We start from the raw sequence: 20,775 nt of genomic DNA, 5'->3' as shown, positions 1-20,775 counted from the left end.
AAGACCTGTTTTCTTGCAGTACTATCTAAGCCAAAACACACAGTTCATCTCCTCCACCCCTGCCCCTGTTGTATCTTTAGGTCACTGTGTACATAATGTTACTCTTGGCAAAGAAAGCCTCTGAAAAGTGCCTCCCCACAGTAAGTTCTACAGTGAGTGCTACGCTGCTGCTGTTCTACAGTCTGGTATGAAACCAACATTATAAGTCCGTATGATGAATACAAGCAATCTTGGATTCTTAAGTCAGCTATAAAACCAAATAGGGGACTGGGGAGGAGTCTTCTTTTCCTTTGTGGGGTCTCATAATTAGATAATGGTTTTCATTACATTTATGGAATTATAAAACAATGCATAATGTGAAAGGGTGAGAAACAAAGCCTACAGACAATGACACCCATTCTGAGGGATGCCACATGCCAAAAATTTATCACATTCTTATGCCTTGAAGATTAAAACATTAGCACAAGGGTGTTAAATGTCTATCCTGAGGGCCAGAACTGGCCTGCCCAGGGCTTTAATCAGGCCCTTGGGGCTCTTTTCTTCCCCCCTTCTCCCCCTCCTGTCCTCACCCTTTGAAGCTCTGAAGCTGAAGTTCCCTGCTCTAGCTACAGGAATGCTGAAAAGTGAAACTGATCTCCACTCCATTGAAACACATTGCAGCACAGACAATGTTGCAAGGAAAAAGTGGAATAGATTTTCCATTAAGGTCTCTCGGCCCTATCTCTCTGGGCACAGAGACCTTAATGGAAAATCCACTCTGCATTTTCTTTGCAGCTTTGCTTCCTGTAGCTTTAAGAGGTTAGACCAGGGGTCCCAAGTGTGGTGCCCACCAATACTTTTCATGGTGTCCATGAAATGTTTTTAGAAAGTGGATGGAACCTGTGGGGCTTTTGCACAGCAGGGCTTCTGATCAGCCACTGGAAACCTGATTGTGCAGATTTTTTAAAAAACTGCTTTTGAAGCTGCTGTCACAATACAAGGTTCTTCTAAATGACTGAAGATAAGCTCTGTGGGTAAAAGAAAATATCCTGTTAATCAGAGCCTCTGCAAGAAATGTTGAGACTAGATGCTATTAAATGTATGCATAAACTCACTCCCTTACATTTTGTGTTTGGTTCCACCTTCAGCCATTTTGTAGTTGCGCCCACTACTCTGTGTCAGGATTCCAGAGTTGCCTACAGACTCAAAAAGTTTGGGAACATCTATTAATATAAAAACTACAGTATGTGGACTAAGCAAAGAGTAGAAGTCTAGAAAATACACATATTACATATCTTGCTAAGTCAAATTATATTGTATTCTGTATGGGAGACAAGCTGCTTATTTCAGTTTTTGCTTCCAAGACTTCAGTTTTTATCCAAGGTAATTCTCTTTCTCATGACTTTTTGAAAATAATTATTAAAATTATTTTACTTAAAAACAGTTTGATATGTTTGAAACAGCAATCACCTTTAAAACAGGTAGTTTATTTTCTACATCTGCATCATGAATGTGTCAGAAAAATTCTCAAGGCTCAAGCAACAATTTTCAAAAGGAATTTAGGTGTTTGCATGTGAATTACAATTTCCATTTGTAACAAACATACCCACAATAATTTCATAAAATCCTGCATCAGTATTATTCTTAGGTTGTGGGGGTTTTTTCCTCCAAATCTAAGCCTTTTAAAGTTTTGTGATATTACTTTGCTTTTTTTGCCTACAGTGTAAAATTATATTAACAGTTGCTAACTTTTTTTTTTGTATCAGTACTGATCTTTGAATTGAAATTTTCCATACAGTGTCTTCTCCTGACACTGAACTTTCATAGAGGCACTTTATATTCCAAAATGTTCCCCATCGCCTAATTTATATTATTTATGTGGGAATGCCTGGGTCTCATATACGTATGGATGAGTGAGACCCTTTATCTCTGCTTGAGTGGTGATCCTCAGCACAGAATAGGAATCATTTCTGAAAATTCTTTGCTGGGATCCAGGTAAGCAATTCAAAGCAAGAGTAGATCCTACTTTGGGTATGACTGAAATCCCAGTTGGTCTTGAGCCTCCGGCCTCTGCCACAGAACACAGATACCATTGCCTTGTGCAGGGGCCTAGAAAGCCTAGCATTCCAGATATTCAGTCAGAGTGAAATTGGTTTGTTCCTCATCAAATCAATGGGAAAGACATTAGTCAAATTCCTGTTTTTTACTATAATGCTGAAAATTGCCTTTGAGCTTTTGAGGTCTGACTTTACTTGTCTAGCATTTTCGTTCTAGAATACGTATGCCCCTGGAAGAGCTTTACACTCTGCAGATAACAACCTGCTGGTGATTCCTGGCCCCCAAATGCCTGGCTGTCCTTTTTTGGTCCTAGCCCCAATCCTGGTGGAACTCTGTCTAATATCATCAGGACCCTGTGGAACCTTATGCAATTCTATAGGACCTGAAAGACAGAGATATTCTGCCAGGCTTTTGATGGAGGACAGCGACAGTTTTCTATTGTGGCTCTTTCTCCTTTCCTCTCCCCTCCAAACTCTGATCTGTGTTTCCTCTCCCCCCTGCCTAGAAAGTGGACAGGTGGTCCAGAATTTGGGATCCAATTTTTAGGGACTCCATCCTGGACCTATTTTTTAATTTGTTTTTTCTAACTTTTATTAATCTTGTTATATTTGAATTTTAATGTTTTGGTATATTTGTCTTATGGCTCCATGCCTTTATTACACATTGTCCAGAGCTGGCACAAACTGGGATAGGGCAATTAATATAGCAAATAAATAATAAATAATAGAAACAAATTTTCACACCTACTACTCCTGTTGCACTGTTCACTTTGGAACAGGTCTGCTGGAAGAGGATGGCTGTGCATATCAGCAAAAGTAGAACAGAAAAAAAAGGAGGGGGAATGTAATCTCAAAGAATAATCTTTCAAAATACCTACTGCAATACAAAATGGCACTTAGTCACTTTAACATGAAATATCATCAGTTAGGGAAAATAGATATAAAGCCCTCTTCCACTTCAGTAATGTTTGTGAATTAATTTGTTCTTAGTTCTTTTTCCCCATGCAGACTATGTGGCTTGGATTCAAACTAATATCTGTTGGCGGAAGGATTTCTACCCACAAAATGCAATTTTCCTGACTCCCTAATCCCAAAATATGCCCCCTTGAAATCTTGTGCTTGGCAGAGAGGGGACCTCTGAAATATTAACAAAGGGGATTTTGACCTGCTACATGGGAGAGGGGGGGAGCTAAGCAAGCGACGCTCTGTGATGGTGACCCTGTGTCTGCAGAAACACTAGTCTTGATCCAAGCCTACGTTTTCAAGGCAGAGAGTAAGCATGACCCTTACCAAGTGAAAGGTTTCCAATATCAAATGGAGACAGGAAAAGACTTTTCATTTTCTGATACATAAAAACTTGTTAATATATTATATATTATGTTCTACACTTAATGGGATATTTGACTGAAATGTTGGCATAATTTTATTGACAATAACTTCTAAAGCAACTGTATAACATTTAAAAATGCTGTTGCTTTACAAAAAAGGATACATGTGCTCAGAGAACATATCAGACAGGCAGCTTCAAAATAAGAGGGACATTTTTTAAGCTGCCAGTTCGTGGTCCTGATATTTCGCAATTATTTGCATCATACAGGAAGTCTGTTCTTCTGCAGTATGTTTAAAGGTTCAGGTACTAGTCTATAACAAGCGCGTTGGAAAACAGTTGAGATCTTCAAATTTAAACAAACATTTTAAATTTTGATTCAGACTACAATGTCTGGTCATAAACTGGTTATCCTTAATTAATGGTGCAGATTAAATCAAAGGTTTTTAAAAATACAAATGCTTATTAAGAATGCACACAGGAAGCTCTATCATAGAAGAGCATCTCATGCTGGATGAGAGCTATACATTTCTATGGGCTTATGCCCCTGGCCCTACACCATCTTGGATTTATGGCAGCCAGAGCTATAATTAAATGGTGAATCTGGTATATCACCCTTCAAGTAGACAGAGCATGGCCACAGCCTTATCCAGTGGTAAAAACTTTGTTCTAGCAGTTAACCTGTATATTTTATGTTTTATAATTCCTTAAATATTGAAGAGACTTCACCTTGGCCCACTTTAATGCTTTACCGTCAGCTCTTCTGGAAGGAGATAAACACATATTCCTAATCCTCAGTATATTTGCCCCTGCTGAATGGGCACAATTGAAACACAGGTGATCATTTGTTGTTGTATACCCCCTCTGTATAGGGACTCCCATCTGATCAAATTTTCCAGGCACATCTGATGAATTTTATATTTCCCTCCTCCTCTTCTATTTTATACTTACCTTCTCCTCTTCTACTGTTAAGGCATCTTCTGAGCTCATGTACCTTTTAAAAAGGTTTTTTTAATTAAAAATATTTTATCATATACATATTTGGCAGATTTGATGTACTAATTAAACAAAATCATATAATTGACTATTTATTTCTCTTATATCCAATTTTCTCCCTAAAGGGGACTTAAAATGGCTTACAACTTTCCTAGGGTTGCCAAGTCCAATTCAAGAAATATCTGGGGACTTTGGGGGTGGAGCCAGGAGACTTTGGGGGTGGAGCCAGGAGACATTGGGGTGGAGCCAAGATCAAGGCTGTGACAAGCATAATTGAACTCCAAAGGGAGTTCTGGCCATCACATTTAAAGGGACGGCACACCTTTTCAATTCCTTCCATAGGAAATGATGAAGGATAGGGGCACCTTCTTTTGGGGCTCATAGAATTGGACCCCCTGGTCCAATCTTTTTGAAACTTGGGGTGTATTTTGGGGAGAGGCACTAGATGCTATACTGAAAATTTGATGCCTCTATCCCAAAAAACAGCCTCCCCCCAGAGCCCCAGATACCCACGGATCAATTCTCCATGATTTTCTATGGGAATAACTCTCCCTAGGGAATAATAGAGTTCTCAGAAGAAATTTCCCTCCCCTTCCCCTGCTTTCTGACGGCCCTGAAGCGGGGAGAAGGCCTCCAAACTGGGGGATCCCCCGCCTCCACCTGGGGATTGGCAACCCTACTCTACAGTCAAGTGTTGATGGTGGCTCAGGTTCCTGCACTCTAAAAGAACCTACAATGTTGTGTTTTGCCAGTGCAGAGAAAAAAGAAAAAAAAGCATGAAATCTGAGTTTTAAAGAATGGTGCTTTGTTGTTAACCAAAATAAAGATTTGTCATATGGATATTCTAGAAGTAGCTCTTCATCATACCACTGCAAAAGTCAAATAGTCTTTTACTCTTAGCATTTGTTTAAACTCGCTTGCCGTTTCTCTCTTACTGCAATATGAAGCATCATTCCCTCAGCAGTATCAGATTTGAGCTCCAAAGCTTCATTTCCACCTCTTTTCAAGAAAAATCTACTTGTGCCCAAATTCCATGCTGGGAATTATTAGGAGGGGAATTGAAAACAAATCAGCCAGTATCATAATGCCCCTGTATAAATCAATGGTGCAGTCTCATTTGGAATACTGTGTGCAATTCTGGTCACCGCACCTCAAAAAGGATATTATAGCATTGGAAAAAGTGCAGAAAAGAGCAACTAGAATGATTAAAGGTTTTGAACACTTTCCCTATGAAGAAAGGTTAAAACACTTGGGGCTCTTTATCTTGGAGAAATGTCGACTGTGGGGTGACATGATAGAGGTTTACAAGATTATGCATGGGATGGAGAAGGTAGAGAAAGAAGTCCTTTTCTCCCTTTCTCACAATACAAGAACTCGTGGGCATTCAATGAAATTGCTGAGCAGTCGGGTTAGAACGGATAAAAGGAGGTACTTCTTCACCCAAAGGGTGATTAACATGTGGAACTCACTGCCACAGGAGGTGGTGGCGGCTACAAGCATAGCCAGCTTCAAGAGGGGGTTAGATAAAAATATGGAGCAGAGGTCCATCAGAGGCTATTAGCCACAGTGTGTGTGTGTGTGTGTGTGTGTGTGTGTGTGTGTATATATATATATATATATATATATATAAAAAAAAATTTTTTTGGCCACTGAGTGACACAGAGTGTTGGACTGGATGGGCCATTGGCCTGATCCAACATGGCTTCTCTTATGTTCTTATAATGCAAAGCCTCCTCCCAAAAAGCATGTTAAAAAAGACAGGCATTCTTAACACACTGTGTTTTATGGATTTTAATTTTTGTACTAGATTTTGATATTTGTAAGTAGCCAATATTTGCTGAAAATAATGGCACTAATATTATAAAAAATATACTCACTGGTGTTTACCCTTGGTTAAGTAGCTCAGTGCCCAGAGACACGGCTGATCATACCACCTTATTCTTCACATTATATGGTGTTGTTATTACTTATATCTATGCAAATGTTACCATGCCCACACAACAAACACATGAATATTATGTTCAGATCAACAAGGAGAATTAGCTTTGCATGTTTGTACAAAGCAAAGAAAACCAAGATCTTTTACCTCAAGTGGCAACAGTGAGGAGCAAGTTTTCAGTTGGAAAAGGATGGCAGAGATCTGATTTTAAAAGGGATACAAAATTTATTCAGAGAGTTGGTACGGTAGTGTGTGTGTGTGCAGGGGGAAATAACCTTAAGCAAATACTAGAAGTACTAAATCAAAAACACAGACACATTCGTTATCTTATTAAATATAGCAACAAATAGCAGAACTGCTCCAAAGTGGAACAAGGGATACTCTTTGGGCTAAAGGTGTACATGCGGTTTGGAAAATAAGAGAGGGACAGATCAAGAGGGAAAGCAAAGACTACCTGCCGTATTCTGCAAAGAAATCCAATGGAAGAAGGAGGGATCCAATGTATGTGTTGAGAGCAGACTCTTCGGCTCGCTTTTGGCCGCGTCTGGAGGGGGCGGGGCTTCAACGCTTGTATTGAAGCCTCCGCTCCCCGTCTCGGCAGTCCTCTCAGCGTGTTTGGGCTGCAGGGAGCGTGCTTGCACGCTGTTTCTGAACGGGGAGGTGATTAGGCCGGGAGGCTGGTGCGTCGGTGGATCACAGCAGCGGGAAGCAAGGAGCGTTGTGGGACGTCCAGTTCTGTGGCTCACTTTTCCCTTTGCCTCCACCATCCCCTTATCTCATTTGACTTCAGAGGCAGAGCGGGCGACGCCGCTGCGCTGCAGCCTCTTCTCCACTTCAGTGTAGATGGGCTCAAAAGCAACCGGACTTGCAGATCGCCCCCCTTCCCCCTCCTCCCGCTTCCATTTTGGGGGGGGGGCGGGGGAAGGAGCTGGAAATCCAGAAGACTCCCGCCAGGGCGGGAGGATTGGGATGCCTAAACTTTCCCCTTCTCCATTTTATCCTCATAACGACCCTGTGAGGTAGGTTAGGCTGAAGCTCACCCAGCAAGATTCTGTGGGAGAGTGGGGATTTTAATCAATGTATCCCAGATTCTCATCCAGTACTCTTAACCACTACTATGCTGGCTCTTAACTTGAAGGTAGGTTGCAGAATGCAGTGCTGGGAGACTGTTGCTCTGCTTCTTGGCCTCAAGCCTATGGTGTTTCACAAGGTTCCATCTTGTCCTTCTTTTCAACATCTATGTAAAGCAGTCAGGAAAAATCATCCAGAGAACTGGGATGAGTTGCCACCAATATGTGGATGCTCGGTGTTGTGGGTCAGTTAAGGCTCAGCGATAATGAGGACTCCTAAGAAGAGAAGCCCATGTTGCTAGGACCCTATCACTCCAGTCTTGTTCCATCTACACTGATTCCCAGTTTGCTTCTGGGCCTGATCCAAGGTACTGATACTAATCTTTGTTATCATAGCCCATAAGTTTATGGCATTCTCCCATATGAACCTACCTGCCCAGTCATCTTCAGAGACCCTGATTTGCCTCATTCATATGGCTATCACATCCCTATCAGATAATTTTCCATTTTATCTGCAAACTTGTAAACTGTGACATGTGCTATTAAAGCAGGATTTAGAGGCAAAACAGAATTCTAGGGCACTGCTTGCTATTCCAATACTCCTTCTCTATCGTCACAGGAAAAGACAGGTTGAAGCTCTTATGAAAAGCACTTACTTACTGCCACTTCCCCCAAAGCTTTGTGATAGCAAAGTTTTGAAACTTTAACAATGCACATATCATTTGGACCTGTTTTGCGACAGAGAAGATCTTTCATAATGAGCAGATTGATCGTGTGTGGAACCTCTTTCATCATGCTGATAATCGCACTTTTAGCCCATAGGAGTTTACAGAGTTCTCTTAAAGCTCCAAGAAAACAACACCCATGTTTAGAGTGCTGAAGCAAAAAATAAACAGTAGCCCTCTGGCACCTAACATTGTATTCTTTTAGCATAAGCTTTCCACTGGTTGAACCGGAAGAAGAGTCCTGTAGTCTACTAAAATTTAAGCTCCAATTACATGTTAGTCTTTAAGGGGTATAAGAAGACACCTGTGTATTTTCTTGAAGGTTCTTTGGGGAAACCATCCATTCGCCTTCAATTATCCACTGGGGATGGGAACGGGCAGAGGAAAGCTGACGCGCGTTTATCTTCCACCTCACCTTGACTTGGAACTATCAGCGCTGACTGTGCCGGTTACTAACGTGCTAAAGGAACGCCACCAGAACCTGCACGCTAACAGCCCAATGACGCCATCAGCCTTTAGCTCTCCCTCTACTCTGCGTGCACACCTGGCTATGGTTAGAGATTGGTAACCGCCTCCCTTCGCTTCTCGCCCAATCAGATTATTTCCGTTCTGCGAGCCCAGGCGCACTGGCTCCCCCCCCCTTCCCCAACGCCATCTGTCTCCTCTCATCCCGCCCCTCTACCCGAGCGCGAGGCAAACTCTCGCGAGAGTCGAGAGCCGGCTCGGTTCCTGGTTGGTGGGATCGCGCTGAGAAAGCCGGGGCGGCAGCGGCGAGGGGGCCCTGAAAGAAGAGAAGAAGAAAGGAAAGAGACCGGCGAGGAGTTCCATTCATCCCCCTCTGTTTACGCGGCAATTGCCGTCTGGACGGCGCAGTTATGTCTACGGCGGGGCAGGAGACTGAGAATGGAAGCTCCCTCCCTGCCGCTGCTTTAGTCGCCGGCACAGAGACTGCGGAGGCTGCCCCGGCCGTCGCTGAAGGGGCGCTTGGTGGAGGTGATGGAGGAGGAGGAGGCGGAGGCGATGCCACCGAGGTAGCCGTGATGATGATGGCGTGCGGGAGCTTGGGGCGGGGGCGAGGTGGCGAAGCTTCGGCGTCTCCGGCACTCGCCCGAGGCTGCTCCGTACGATGCTCGCCTGCCGGCTCGGGGGCGGCTGTGAAAGAGTGGGCGGTGAAGGACCGGGCGGGGGGCGGTCCTCCTTCCGAAGGTTCTTCTTCCCTCTGGGGAGGCTCCTGGGGACGGTTTGCGGGCCCCTTGGCCGGTGGCGCGTGGGGCTCCCGATCGCCGCGCCGCGTGGGGCTGAGACAATAGCGCCAGGGCGAGCGCCCTCTCCTCTCCTCTCCGAGCGGCTTCCCTGCCTCAGAAGCGTCTCCGGCTGCCCGAGAAACGCGCATTGGGAGCGCGCCTCGCCACCTCCGAAGACAGCTTTGCTGCTGCCGGCAGAAGCGCTTGTTTCTTTCTGGGCAATGAGCAGTTCTGCCTCTTACTGACCAGAAGAACCCAGCAGGTTTGCGAAAGAAACGGCTGTTCCGGGTCGGGCGCACAGACTCTTCTCTTCGAGAGGAAACCAGTGCTGAAGCGTCGAATAGTGAGCTCTTGCCTGTGCCTTCACTGAAGCAGAGTTCTCGAAAACCGCGTAGTAAGACTGGGTTTGTCTGTGGAGCGCGTAGTTTGCTGAAAGACTGTGTCGCTTAATGCGCCTCCTCGCGTGCTGGTTTCAGGGCTGTTCCATCCCTCAGCGTATTGCGGCGTGATAGGACTGTCTCCGTTCCATGCATCACAACTGGCCTTTCGCTACAAGGGGCTTCTTCATTTCCAGTAGGCTAAAGGCTCTTTAGACTCAGTGATGTTCGGTAATATATCCGAAACCCGTAGAGATCTAACACCCCCACCCCCCCAATTATTTTTGGGTCTCTTGAGTGTTAAAACACACACAGACACTTTTCCTAACAAGTCTTAACACTTACTTATTGAAGGTAGCTTATTGGCTTGTTACCGCTTTCCTTCCTCTTTTACTGTAATAGTCAGTCCCTTTCATGCTACCACATGAATTTTTGTATAATCCCTGAATGCCAGATTGCAGTAAATGTAAATAATGATTCATAGGTGGAAATTTGTCAAACTCATAGCTTTCTTTTCAGGAGTTTTTTTTATTGCTATACTAGGGGAACAAGTATCTAGGAATGTAGTTAATTCTGTGGTTGTGATGAAATGGATTGGCATAAATGTTGAAGACATCTTGCCTTTGCCTGTGAATTTAGAATTGTTGTGATAGCTGTGGTAGAAACATTAGGCAGTTATGGAAGTCAAGGATTTTCCTAGACCATTTCTTTCTTGTGTGTATTTGTTTTCAAGCATTGAAGACAGTTTCTCAAGTGGCTTGGTTTGAGTCTTCCTTACCACCTGATATTTTTGTTTGATCGTTTCTTACAGTTGTTCACTTTATTTTCTTTTCTCCTCCACTGCCTCTCTCAATTTTCATTGTCTAGGGGGAAAAAAGTGTTAAACATCTGGTATCTTAGATTACCAGTCGAATGTTGCCCATGAAACATGATTTGTTTCCTTTTTTCTTCATACTTCCCTATCAAGATGGGTAGCCATGCTAATTTGTCTAAAGCAGTAGAAGAGCAAGAGTCCAGTAACACCTTAAAGGCTAACAAAATTTGTGGCAGGGTTAGAGATCTGAAGAAGTGAGCCCGTGACTCACAAAAGCTCATACCATGCCACACATTTTGTTAAGTTTTTAAGGTGCTACTGGACCTCTTTTCTAATACTTCACTGTGTAGCTATATCTGTTCTGAAGAATAAAACTCATAATCAGCTTTATTCTGAAAGATTAAAAGATGCAAAATGGACATGGATAAATTGTGCTGCATGTTAATAGAACTGGTTTTCTATTGAAAACAGATTAGTACAGAATTAAGTTGATCAAGAATAAGATGTTTCCATTTTGTCCCTGTGGCAAAATGGTTTCATATTACAGTATCTGGATAGAACAGCCTGTTTGTTGTAAGTTTACCTGACTTAAAAAATGTTATAAAAAATGTTTTTAAGACTACAAAACAGTTCTTTCACTACAAAAGTAAGTGCTTACTATTCTTTTTCTAAGAAATTATCTTTTGTTTTTGTTTATTTCTGTTTAGGAAATGGTTGATGAATCATCAGGAAAACAAAAGGAAAACCAGGAACCAGATCCTACTTATGAAGAAAAAATGGTTTGTATTCTCCCCCCTCCCCGTGAACAGTGGTTTAGAATAACAGAAAGTTGGTGAAAAGTTGATCTGAAGGGTTTTTTCCTCTGAAATTGCTTGTATTGATGATGCAAATAAAATTGGAGGAAATGGTCACTATCACCTGCCTGCTTGCCTTCTGCTCTAATTCTCTTCTCATCATCCTCCCTCATTTCCTGTGCTTCCCTTTTCTCACATTATACCTTCCACAGGCATGATGGGAGTGGAGTCAGAAGGAGGTGGCTGGGAGAATGTACTAAGAATTCTTCCTTCAGTAAAGTGCTGCGGCAAGCTGGCCCTACTGTGTCCTGCCTAGCAGCTATCCAGACACCAAGCTGAAGGGAGAAATGGACAGTTATGGAATTTATGACCTGGCACTTGGGCAACTGCTGTCAGTTGTAGGTGGTCCCACTAGGCATGCGTCATATTTTCCAGTAAAGGTCAAAAGACTATGAAAGTCTTGAATGACTTTGGAGGAGCCTGCTGCTGCTTAGGAGTTCTGTGACTATCCTTTTTTACTTATCTGCGTCTCAGCAGAGAAGGTAAAAGGATAACTGCAGTATATATGGCAATGATCTCAGACCAGTGTGAACTTCAGTGTATTTCCCTGGGTTTCTACCAGAGGGGAACCCCTTAGACAGTTTTTTTTTTGGGGGGGGGGGCTCTAGGGGGCCAGGTTGAGTGCCAGTTAACATAATTAAATTAATTGATGTGCCCAGGGTCCATTTCTCTCCCTCTTCCCCCCAGCACCACTCATGCAGCAGCAGCTCCTCCCCTCCTCCCTTCCTCTGCCAAGCCTTTGAGGGTCTGCTTCCCTTTGGGCTAACCAGCCTCTCTCCTTGCTGGCCATCTCTGGAGCCTTCTGATCTGCTCCCCCTTACTCTTTCAAGGCAGGAAGGAGGAAGGCCCTGGGATAAGCCATTTGCCCCTGGGAAGTGTCGGAAGGATAATTGATAATCTTAAAGCACTGTCAGCTGCGTGGGTATCTCTTGGTCTGGCATTACTGCAGTGCTTTAAAAACTTAATTGGCCCAGGACAGAGGCAGGAGAAGGAAGGCTCGCAAGTGCCTTCTGGACCTGGCATCCAGAGGTCTTCAGTTACCTTCTTTATCTTGGGCATTCTCCCCCCTCCCGAAGGGGGCATTCTCCCCTTCTTGTCTTCTTGAAGCTGTGTTCAAATGTTAGGTGCAAAAAGCAGTGAAATGTATTTCAAGTTTTAAAGCTTTAGTGTAGTAACCAAAATTTCTTATATGTACCAAAAGAATTTGAATGACACAAACACAGATATACAGTCAAAGAAGTTGGAACTGGTAACATTAATGTTATGTTCTCAAAAATACTGTCAGGTGATGTTCCTGATGTAACTGAAGTCGGATTTATATCTTTGGGTTCTGAACCATGCTAGTTCCCCTTTTCAGTATTAAGAGTATTGAGCATTTTTGTTTCTGGTATACTATGTTTCTTTTCCTGTCCATACAGTAGTCCTGCTCCCAGCGCCGATGCTAGAGGGCCGGCACAAGGCCAGTGCCCCAGGCACAGCACCCCTCCCCACCATACTGGGTGCACTCCCCCCCTTGCCCCCAGTGAGGGCAGGCTTGGCTAGCAGCAGCACAGTTCGCACAGCACAGCCTACCACAACTGCCATAGCTCCGCCTCCCACACTGCATCTGTGCTTCAAGCATGAACCACGCCAGAGCTTGTAAATTTCACTCACTAGGGGTGAGGAAGGCCAGGGGTGGAAGGGAGGGCCAAAATCGGCACCCTTTCTCCTGGACTGCGCTCCAGGAAGCCGCCTAAGGCTGCCTAATGGATGTGCTGGCCATGCCTTCTCCCTTATCTCTAATACCATGTGTCTCTTACTTCTAATGTCTCCCCTTACCCTCCACTGCACCATCTTTCTTCAGTCTGATCTATGCCAACTGACTCCAATGCTTGCCATTCTGCTGACTCACCCCCATCCTGCTGTGCCCTCCCATCCTCCTCCTCACTACTTTGCCTGCCTTGCCAGCCCTGTCCGGGCATTCTACTCACTACCCCCCATCCTTAGCACTCTGCCTGCTCCCCTCCCAATCCTCAGAGTGTTGAGCATGTAAGGGCTGAAAAGTACCTTCCTCTAGCAGATGATTACTAACTGCAGCTTCTGTTGTGGAAGAGGAGGAAGTGGTGCCTGTGTTGTACTGGAAGTTGTGTCCATGCAGGGGAGGCTAGTGTGCACAATAGTGGCAATGAAGGCAGTTCTCTACCTGTCACTGCTCTGCAGTGCTTTGCCTGGCTGCTTCCTACCTGCTGTTCTGCCTGCTGTGACAGTCAGCATTGCCTTCTCTCTGCTGCTCTGAGTGGAACGATGACAATGGCAGTGGATATCTCCTGTCCTCCCACTCCTTCATCTGCTGCATGCTGAGAGAAGAGTAGATACTTCCAGGACATCCAAGGAATGTTGTGTATACAGATGCAGACAGTGCTGCTCCTTTGGGGTGTGGTTTAAATTCACCCTCCTTTTTTAAAAAAGTCAGATTTTTCTGCAAGCCAGGGGGAGGGGTCCTCCAGGTTTGCAGGAAAATCTTTTATTCTGTCTAAACAGCTATAATCCAGGGGTGGTCAACGGTAGCTCTCCAGATGTATTTTTGCCTACAACTCCCATCAGCCCCAGTCATTGGCCATGCTGGTTGGGGCTGATCGTAGTTGTAGGCAAAAAACATCTGGAGAGCTACCGTTGGCCACCACTGCTATAATCCATAGGTTTAAGTATTTGCAGATGTTGCCACACTTGGCTGTCAGGATATATGATGCATGTTGGAACACGCTCATTTTTGCCTTGGGGTATGTGATGGTTTTTCATTTTCCCTAGTTCTTTCCTTGGATCATTTCTGTCTCTTACCTGTAAAAATGAAATAGAGATAAGTAACAGTTCAACTTCATTAAGTTGAAAGTAATAGATACATGATAGATGCCAGGAAAAATCTGGATTCTTGAGTTGGTACCAAAATGTAATATTGGAAACAAGAGTTGGATGCTGGGTGTATTTTCACATTTAGAGTGAAATGTGAATTTTCTTTTCATTGGTCTGACTGGATTCATTTGACTCTGAAATACTGAATGGTAATAGAATTCTAGCATCTGAGTTTTGATATGTCTACATCTGACACATTTTTTTGCAGCAAACAGATCGAGCAAACAGATTTGAGTATCTGTTGAAGCAAACAGAATTGTTTGCTCATTTTATTCAGCCTGCTGCACAAAAGACTCCAACCTCTCCCTTGAAAATGAAACCAGGACGGCCACGAATAAAGAAAGATGAGAAACAAAATCTGCTATCAGTTGGAGAGTGAGTATTATCTTTTACGCTGGTTATCAGTGAAGAGGTGCTATGCCCCTTTTTGCAGATAAGTGGTAATCTAAAATAGTCATTTACAGAAGTGGTTTTGTTTGTACATGTGTAAATGACATTGTATGAATTGAGTAAATCATTACGTAAATAAGTAATGATTACGGCAAAGTCCGTAATAGCCTGATACAGGGGACCAGTGATGTAAAATACATATGTGTGCATGAAAAACTTGAGAGACTTAAGTTTGGTAAAACTGTTTTAATATTGTGATGTTTATTCATGTTTATGATATTTATACATATCTTTATTGATGGTTAGTTGTCCTGGGTGAGGATATTTTAAATACAATCTGTGTACATTTTTGGTCTTGAACATAGCTTTCTTGTGAATGGTAAGAAAATGGTCATTTTCTTAAAGCCGACAGGAGATGAAATGTCTCTGGTTTGGGAGGACTCGTCTCAAAGAGATGAAGGGTTGGCTGCTATTTTTCTACCGGGTAACGGATCAGAGTTGTCCACTGTGATGGTGACAAACAGCATGGACTGTCTGCCAGAGTCTCGAGGCGGCAGGAGGAAGGTGGCGGACCTAGCTTGCCTGGGAAATTATAGATGTTTGTATGCAAATGCTAGAAGTGTTCGAAGTAAAATTGGTGAATTGGAATGTTTAGTGTTGGGAGAAAACATAGACATTGTGGGAATTTCAGAAACTTGGTGGAATGAGGAGAATCAGTGGGACACGGTGATTCCTGGATATAAGTTATATCGGAAGGATAGGGAGGGAAGGGTTGGAGGTGGGGTGGCTCTGTCTGTCAGAGGATATACGGTCCAGTAAGACTGAGGTCAGAGAATTAGATTCCCTTTTAGAAATGCTTTGGGTTGAAATAGAGGGCCCAAAAGGAAATTTAACTATGGGAGTTTGTTATCGCCCACCAAATCAAAAGAGAGAAGACGATTATAATATGATGGAAGGCTTAAAGATAGCGGCTAAACGTAAAAACTGTGTCATAATAGGTGATTTTAACTACCCACAGATTGATTGGGTCAATATGTGTTCTGGTCGAGAGAAAGAGATTGAGTTTCTTGATGCTCTCAATGACTGTGCTATGGAGCAGATGGTCTCAGAACCTACCAGGGGTGGGGCGATCCTGGATTTGGTCCTAAGTAACGGCCAAGACTTGGTGAGAGATGTAAAAGTGATTGCGCCACTTGGGAGCAGTGACCATAATGTTGTTGATTTCACTGTTTGTATAAATAGGGAGTTGCCCCAAAAGACCGCCACAACCACGTTTAACTTTAAAAGGGGTAAATTCACTGAGATGAGGAGGCATGTGAGGAGGAAACTGAAAGGAAAGGTAAATACAGTCAAAACCCTTGGGGAAGCTTGGAGACTATTTAAAACTATAATCCTTGAAGCTCAGATAAAATACATGCCACAAGTTAGGAAAGGCACAAACAGGCATACGAAAAGGCCTGCATGGTTAACAAACAAAGTAATGGAAGCTGTAAAAGGTAAGAAGGACTCCTTTAAGCGGTGGAAAACCAGTCCAAGTGAGATTAGTAAAAGGGAACACAGGCTGTGGCAAATCAAATGCAAGACTGTGATCAGGCAGGCAAAAAGGGACTATGAGGAGCATATTGCAAAAAACATAAAGACCAACAATAAAAATTTCTTCAAATATATTAGAAGTAGGAAACCAGCCAGGGAGGCAGTGGGGCCCTTGGATGACCATGGGGTAAAAGGATTACTGAAGGAGGATAGGGAAATGGCTGAGAAGCTGAATGAATTTTTTGCCTCCACAGTGTGCGTTTGCCCACCTCACTAATTTTGGAAGGGGTGTTGAAAGACCTGAGTCAGATTGAGGTGACAAAAGAGGAGGTCCTATAACTGATGGACGAATTAAAAACTAATAAGTCACCGGGTTCGGATGGCATACATCTGAGAGTTCTGAAAGAACTCAAAGTTGAACTTGTGGATCTTCTAACAAAAATCTGTAATCTTTCATTGAAATCTGCCTCCGTTCCTGAGGACTGGAAGGTAGCAAATGTCACCCCCTTTTAAAAAAAGGGTTTCAGAGGAGATCCGGGAAATTACAGGCCAGTCAGTCTGACTTCAATACCGGGAAAGTTGGTAGAAAGCATTATCAAGGACAGAATGAGTAGGCACACTGATGAACACGGGTTATTGAGGAAGACTCAGCATGGGTTCTGTAAGGGAAGATCTTGCTTCACTAACCTGTTACATTTCTTTGAGGGGGTGAACAAACATGTGGACAAAGGAGACCCGATAGATGTTGTTTACCTTGACTTCCAGAAAGCTTTTGATAAAGTTCCTCATCAAAGGCTCCTTAGAAAGCTTGAGAGTCATGGAGTAAAAGGACAGGTCCTCTTGTGGATCAAAAACTGGCTGAGTAGTAGGAAGCAGAGAGTGAGTATAAATGGGCAGTCTTCACAGTGGAGGACGGTAAGCAGTGGGGTGCTGCATGGCTCGGTACTGGGTCCCATGCTCTTTAACTTGTTCATAAATGATTTAGAGTTGGGAGTGAGCAGTGAAGTGGCCAAGTTTGCGGATGACACTAAATTGTTGAGGGTGGTGAGAACCAGAGAGGATTGTGAGGAACTCCAAAGGGATCTGTTGAGGCTGGGTGAGTGGGCGTCAACGTGGCAGATGCGGTTCAATGTGGCCAAGTGCAAAGTAATGCACATTGGGGCCAAGAATCCCAGCTACAAATACAAGTTGATGGGGTGTGAACTGGCAGAGACTGACCAAGAGAGAGATCTTGGGGTCATGGTAGATAACTCACTGAAAATGTCAAGACAGTGTGCGTTTGCAATAAAAAAGGCCAACGCCATGCTGGGAATTATTAGGAAAACAAATCAGCCAGTATCATAATGCCCCTGTATAAATCGATGGTGCGGTCTCATTTGGAGTACTGTGTGCAGTTCTGGTCGCCGCACCTCAAAAAGGATATTATAGCATTGGAGAAAGTGCAGAAACGGGCAACTAGAATGATTAAAGGGCTGGAACACTTTCCCTATGAAGAAAGGTTGAAATGCTTGGGACTCTTTAGCTTGGAGAAATGTCGACTGTGGGGTGACATGATAGAGGTTTACAAGATAATGCATTGGATGGAGAAAGTAGAGAAAGAAGTACTTTTCTCCCTTTCTCACAATACAAGAACTCGTGGGCATTCGATGAAATTGCTGAGCAGACAGGTTAAAACGGAGAAAAGGAAGTACTTCTTCACCCAAAGGGTGATTAACATGTGGAATTCACTGCCACAGGAGGTGGTGGCGGCCACAAGCATAGCCACCTTCAAGAGGGGTTTAGAAAAAAGTATGGAGCAGAGGTCCATCAGTGGCTATTAGCCAGAGTTTGTGTGCGTGTGTGTATATAAAAAATTTTGCCACTGTGTGACACAGAGTGTTGGACTGCATGGGCCATTGGCCTGATCTAACATGGCTTCTCTTATGTTCTTATGCTGCTGGAAAGCATTTTACACTTGAACAAAATATTCTTTTAACATCATGCTTTTGGGAAAGCATCCTCATTCTTTCTATATCATGTTTAATAATACATGTATTATACATTTTTATATAGTAATATTAGTTGTAAGTGTTAGGCCAGTTTATATTAGGCTAAAGAGCATTTGTAGTTTAATGTTGCTGTTTTTTTAAGTTAAGAAATTTGCTATGTAGTTCATAAAGGGCATTAATAAATTTACATGCTTTGGTGCATGTTGCAAAGCTCTGTAGCTTCTTAGTTTCCACAAATACTGCTTTTAGCTACCGGCATCGGAGGACTGAACAAGAGGAAGATGAGGAGCTGCTGACAGAAAGCTCAAAGACAACTAATGTATGCACCCGATTTGAAGAATCTCCATCATGTATGTATTTTCTCTTGTAACAAAATCTGTGTTTATAAATTTAAGACTGAGCAAATCCTGAAGAAATTTTACAATAGCAGAAAATCAAACTTCAGCAGCAGTAAACCGTAAAATGCCTGTTATGAAGAGCATTGCAGTTCGCCAAAGGAAAAGAAATGTTAAAGCCTACTGCAAAGAAGTCTGCCCATTTGCTGAGTGAAAATCAGTGTAGAGGGTGCAGGGGTCTCCTTTGAGAGGACATTTGTCTCATTGGTGATATTAAAGCTGCAGATCCCATCTTGTGGTGAACCTAAAACTGGGACATACAGAACAAAACTTTAGATCGGGGTGTCAAACATATGGCCCATGGGCCAGATTCGGTCCCCAGAGGGTTCCTATCAGACCCTCAAGCAACTCGCTGTTGTCTGCTTCACTGTTCCTTTCCTGCTTTGTTTGGTCACCATTTTGTGTTTCTCCCCAGATAAGCCAGCCAGCAAAGCAGCCTCTCCCTGCTCTTTCCCTCTTCCCCCTCCCTTTTCCTAAAAGGAAGAGGAGGGAGGAGGAGCGTCAGCCAATGAAGGAGCTTGGCTGTATAGCTCTGCTGTGTTGATTAAATTTGCCAGGCTCAATCAATCATCCTGCAGAGCTACTGAGCTGAGCCTCTCTTCCTTTTCGTGGTTGAAGCTCCTCTGTTTCCTTGTCCCCTGGAGAAGGAAGGAAAAAGCTCCAGCTTCCTTTGCCCAGTCCCCACCATCGGGAGAGTTAGAAAGAAAGCACTTTTAAGGCTAGCAACATTATATTGAAGGTAGGAGCTTTTTGCCTTGCTACACAGAGAGAGTGAGTGAGTTTTGTTAGGCTTGTTATGGGTACAACTGGGTTCCCCTCTTTTTCACTGTATTTATGTCCTCCAGTCTTTCTCAATAGGAAAGCATGTGAACTATTTAGAAGAGCAATAACAAGCCAGCATTAGGCAGAGAGTGTGTGTGCAGCCCAGATTTACTCAGCAATTTCCCCTTGATTTTTCTTTCACATTTTCCTTTGATTGGTGATCTTGAACTTAGACTTCCCAGATAGTAAGTAGGCTGACACTGAGCACTCTACATGACTGTCTCTCAGATCTTGCAATGCCACATAGGAGTTGTAGTTATTTTTCTGGGGAAGACTATAGTTTTGTAGACAAGCACATATCCCTCAGTCTGTGTCATGGTGCCTTCACATGTTCTTGATTAGCACATGAAGCAGCTTCTGTACAAAAGTTCACAATGCTAGCTGCTTCATTGTTTTCCTCTGGGCCTTAGGCTCAAAGCATTGCCCATGAGATCTCTGTAATGAATGTCAATAAATCAAAAGTAGGTTTGCAACCAACAGATGTGCACACCTGAAAACTCCTGAATCGCATATTCAAGATTGGTACAGCACAGACATTGTCTGCAGTTTTTGATACAATAATTCATGGCAAGAGGTGACATTTGTCAGAGACTGTAAAACAAAATATTGCATGCTGATGTTTTAAGCATGTTTTATTTTAAGTTAAAAATATCTTTGTGTTTGTGCCCTTAGTTTATATAAAGTTTATATATAACTACCTGGCATTACATTTTATGAAACACATGGCCTGGTCCAACAATGTCTCATTAATGTCAAATCTTGCCTTCATGACAAATGAATTCGACACCCTTGCTTTAGATTGTCTTTTATTTGGAGATACATTAGATTATTATTTAAACCATTTACTAGCCACCTTTCTTCCTTACAGAAGTCAAGGCAGTTTACAACATAAATAAAATACATTAAAATTTAAAATCCTAATTCAGGACTACTAGTAAATGTGATCAAATAAAACTGGCTTCAGCCACTTCCTGAAGATCAAAAGTGAAGGGACTAAGTGCACCTCCCTCGGGAGGTTGGGGAGGAAATTATATTTTATACTGTCTATGTTTTATTCTCATTATAGTATTGCCTAATTATATTTTATACTGTGTATGTTTTATTCCCATTTTACTATTGCCTGACTGTATCTTATTAAGTTATTTGTATTCAATTGATTGGTCTTTGACCGTATTAAACTTTCTATCTATCCCTCGGGAGGTTGTTCTATTATCATGGGGCTGCCAGTGTTGTGTATCTACCAAATGAGCTTCTTTGTATGCCCTTAATTTCCAGATAGGAATGAATAGGAGAACACAGTCCTTCAGGTACTGTAATTGCTGTAATATTGGGGTCATGTTTTCTTGATACCTGGCCCCAACCAGCAATCTAGCCAC

General features: G+C 43.0%; 1 protein-coding gene across 1 annotated transcript in view; it reads left to right on the top strand.

The window, feature by feature from the left end:
• The first annotated feature begins 8,684 nt into the window (after positions 1 to 8,684).
• Positions 8,685 to 20,775, top strand: part of SMARCA5 (SWI/SNF related, matrix associated, actin dependent regulator of chromatin, subfamily a, member 5) — a 35,538-nt gene continuing 23,447 nt past the window's right edge. The window contains exons 1-4 of the mRNA XM_060246707.1: positions 8,685 to 9,124; positions 11,236 to 11,307; positions 14,480 to 14,646; positions 18,432 to 18,532. Of these exons, the coding sequence (XP_060102690.1) occupies positions 8,969 to 9,124; positions 11,236 to 11,307; positions 14,480 to 14,646; positions 18,432 to 18,532 (496 nt within the window). The 5' untranslated portion in view covers positions 8,685 to 8,968. The remainder of the gene's footprint in view (positions 9,125 to 11,235; positions 11,308 to 14,479; positions 14,647 to 18,431; positions 18,533 to 20,775) is intronic.

Source organism: Heteronotia binoei, chromosome 9 (genome assembly GCF_032191835.1).
Source record: "Heteronotia binoei isolate CCM8104 ecotype False Entrance Well chromosome 9, APGP_CSIRO_Hbin_v1, whole genome shotgun sequence".
Lineage (NCBI taxonomy): Eukaryota > Metazoa > Chordata > Lepidosauria > Squamata > Gekkonidae > Heteronotia > Heteronotia binoei.
The sequence above is the reverse complement of the archived record's forward strand: the minus strand, read 5'-3'. Positions and strand labels throughout refer to the sequence as shown.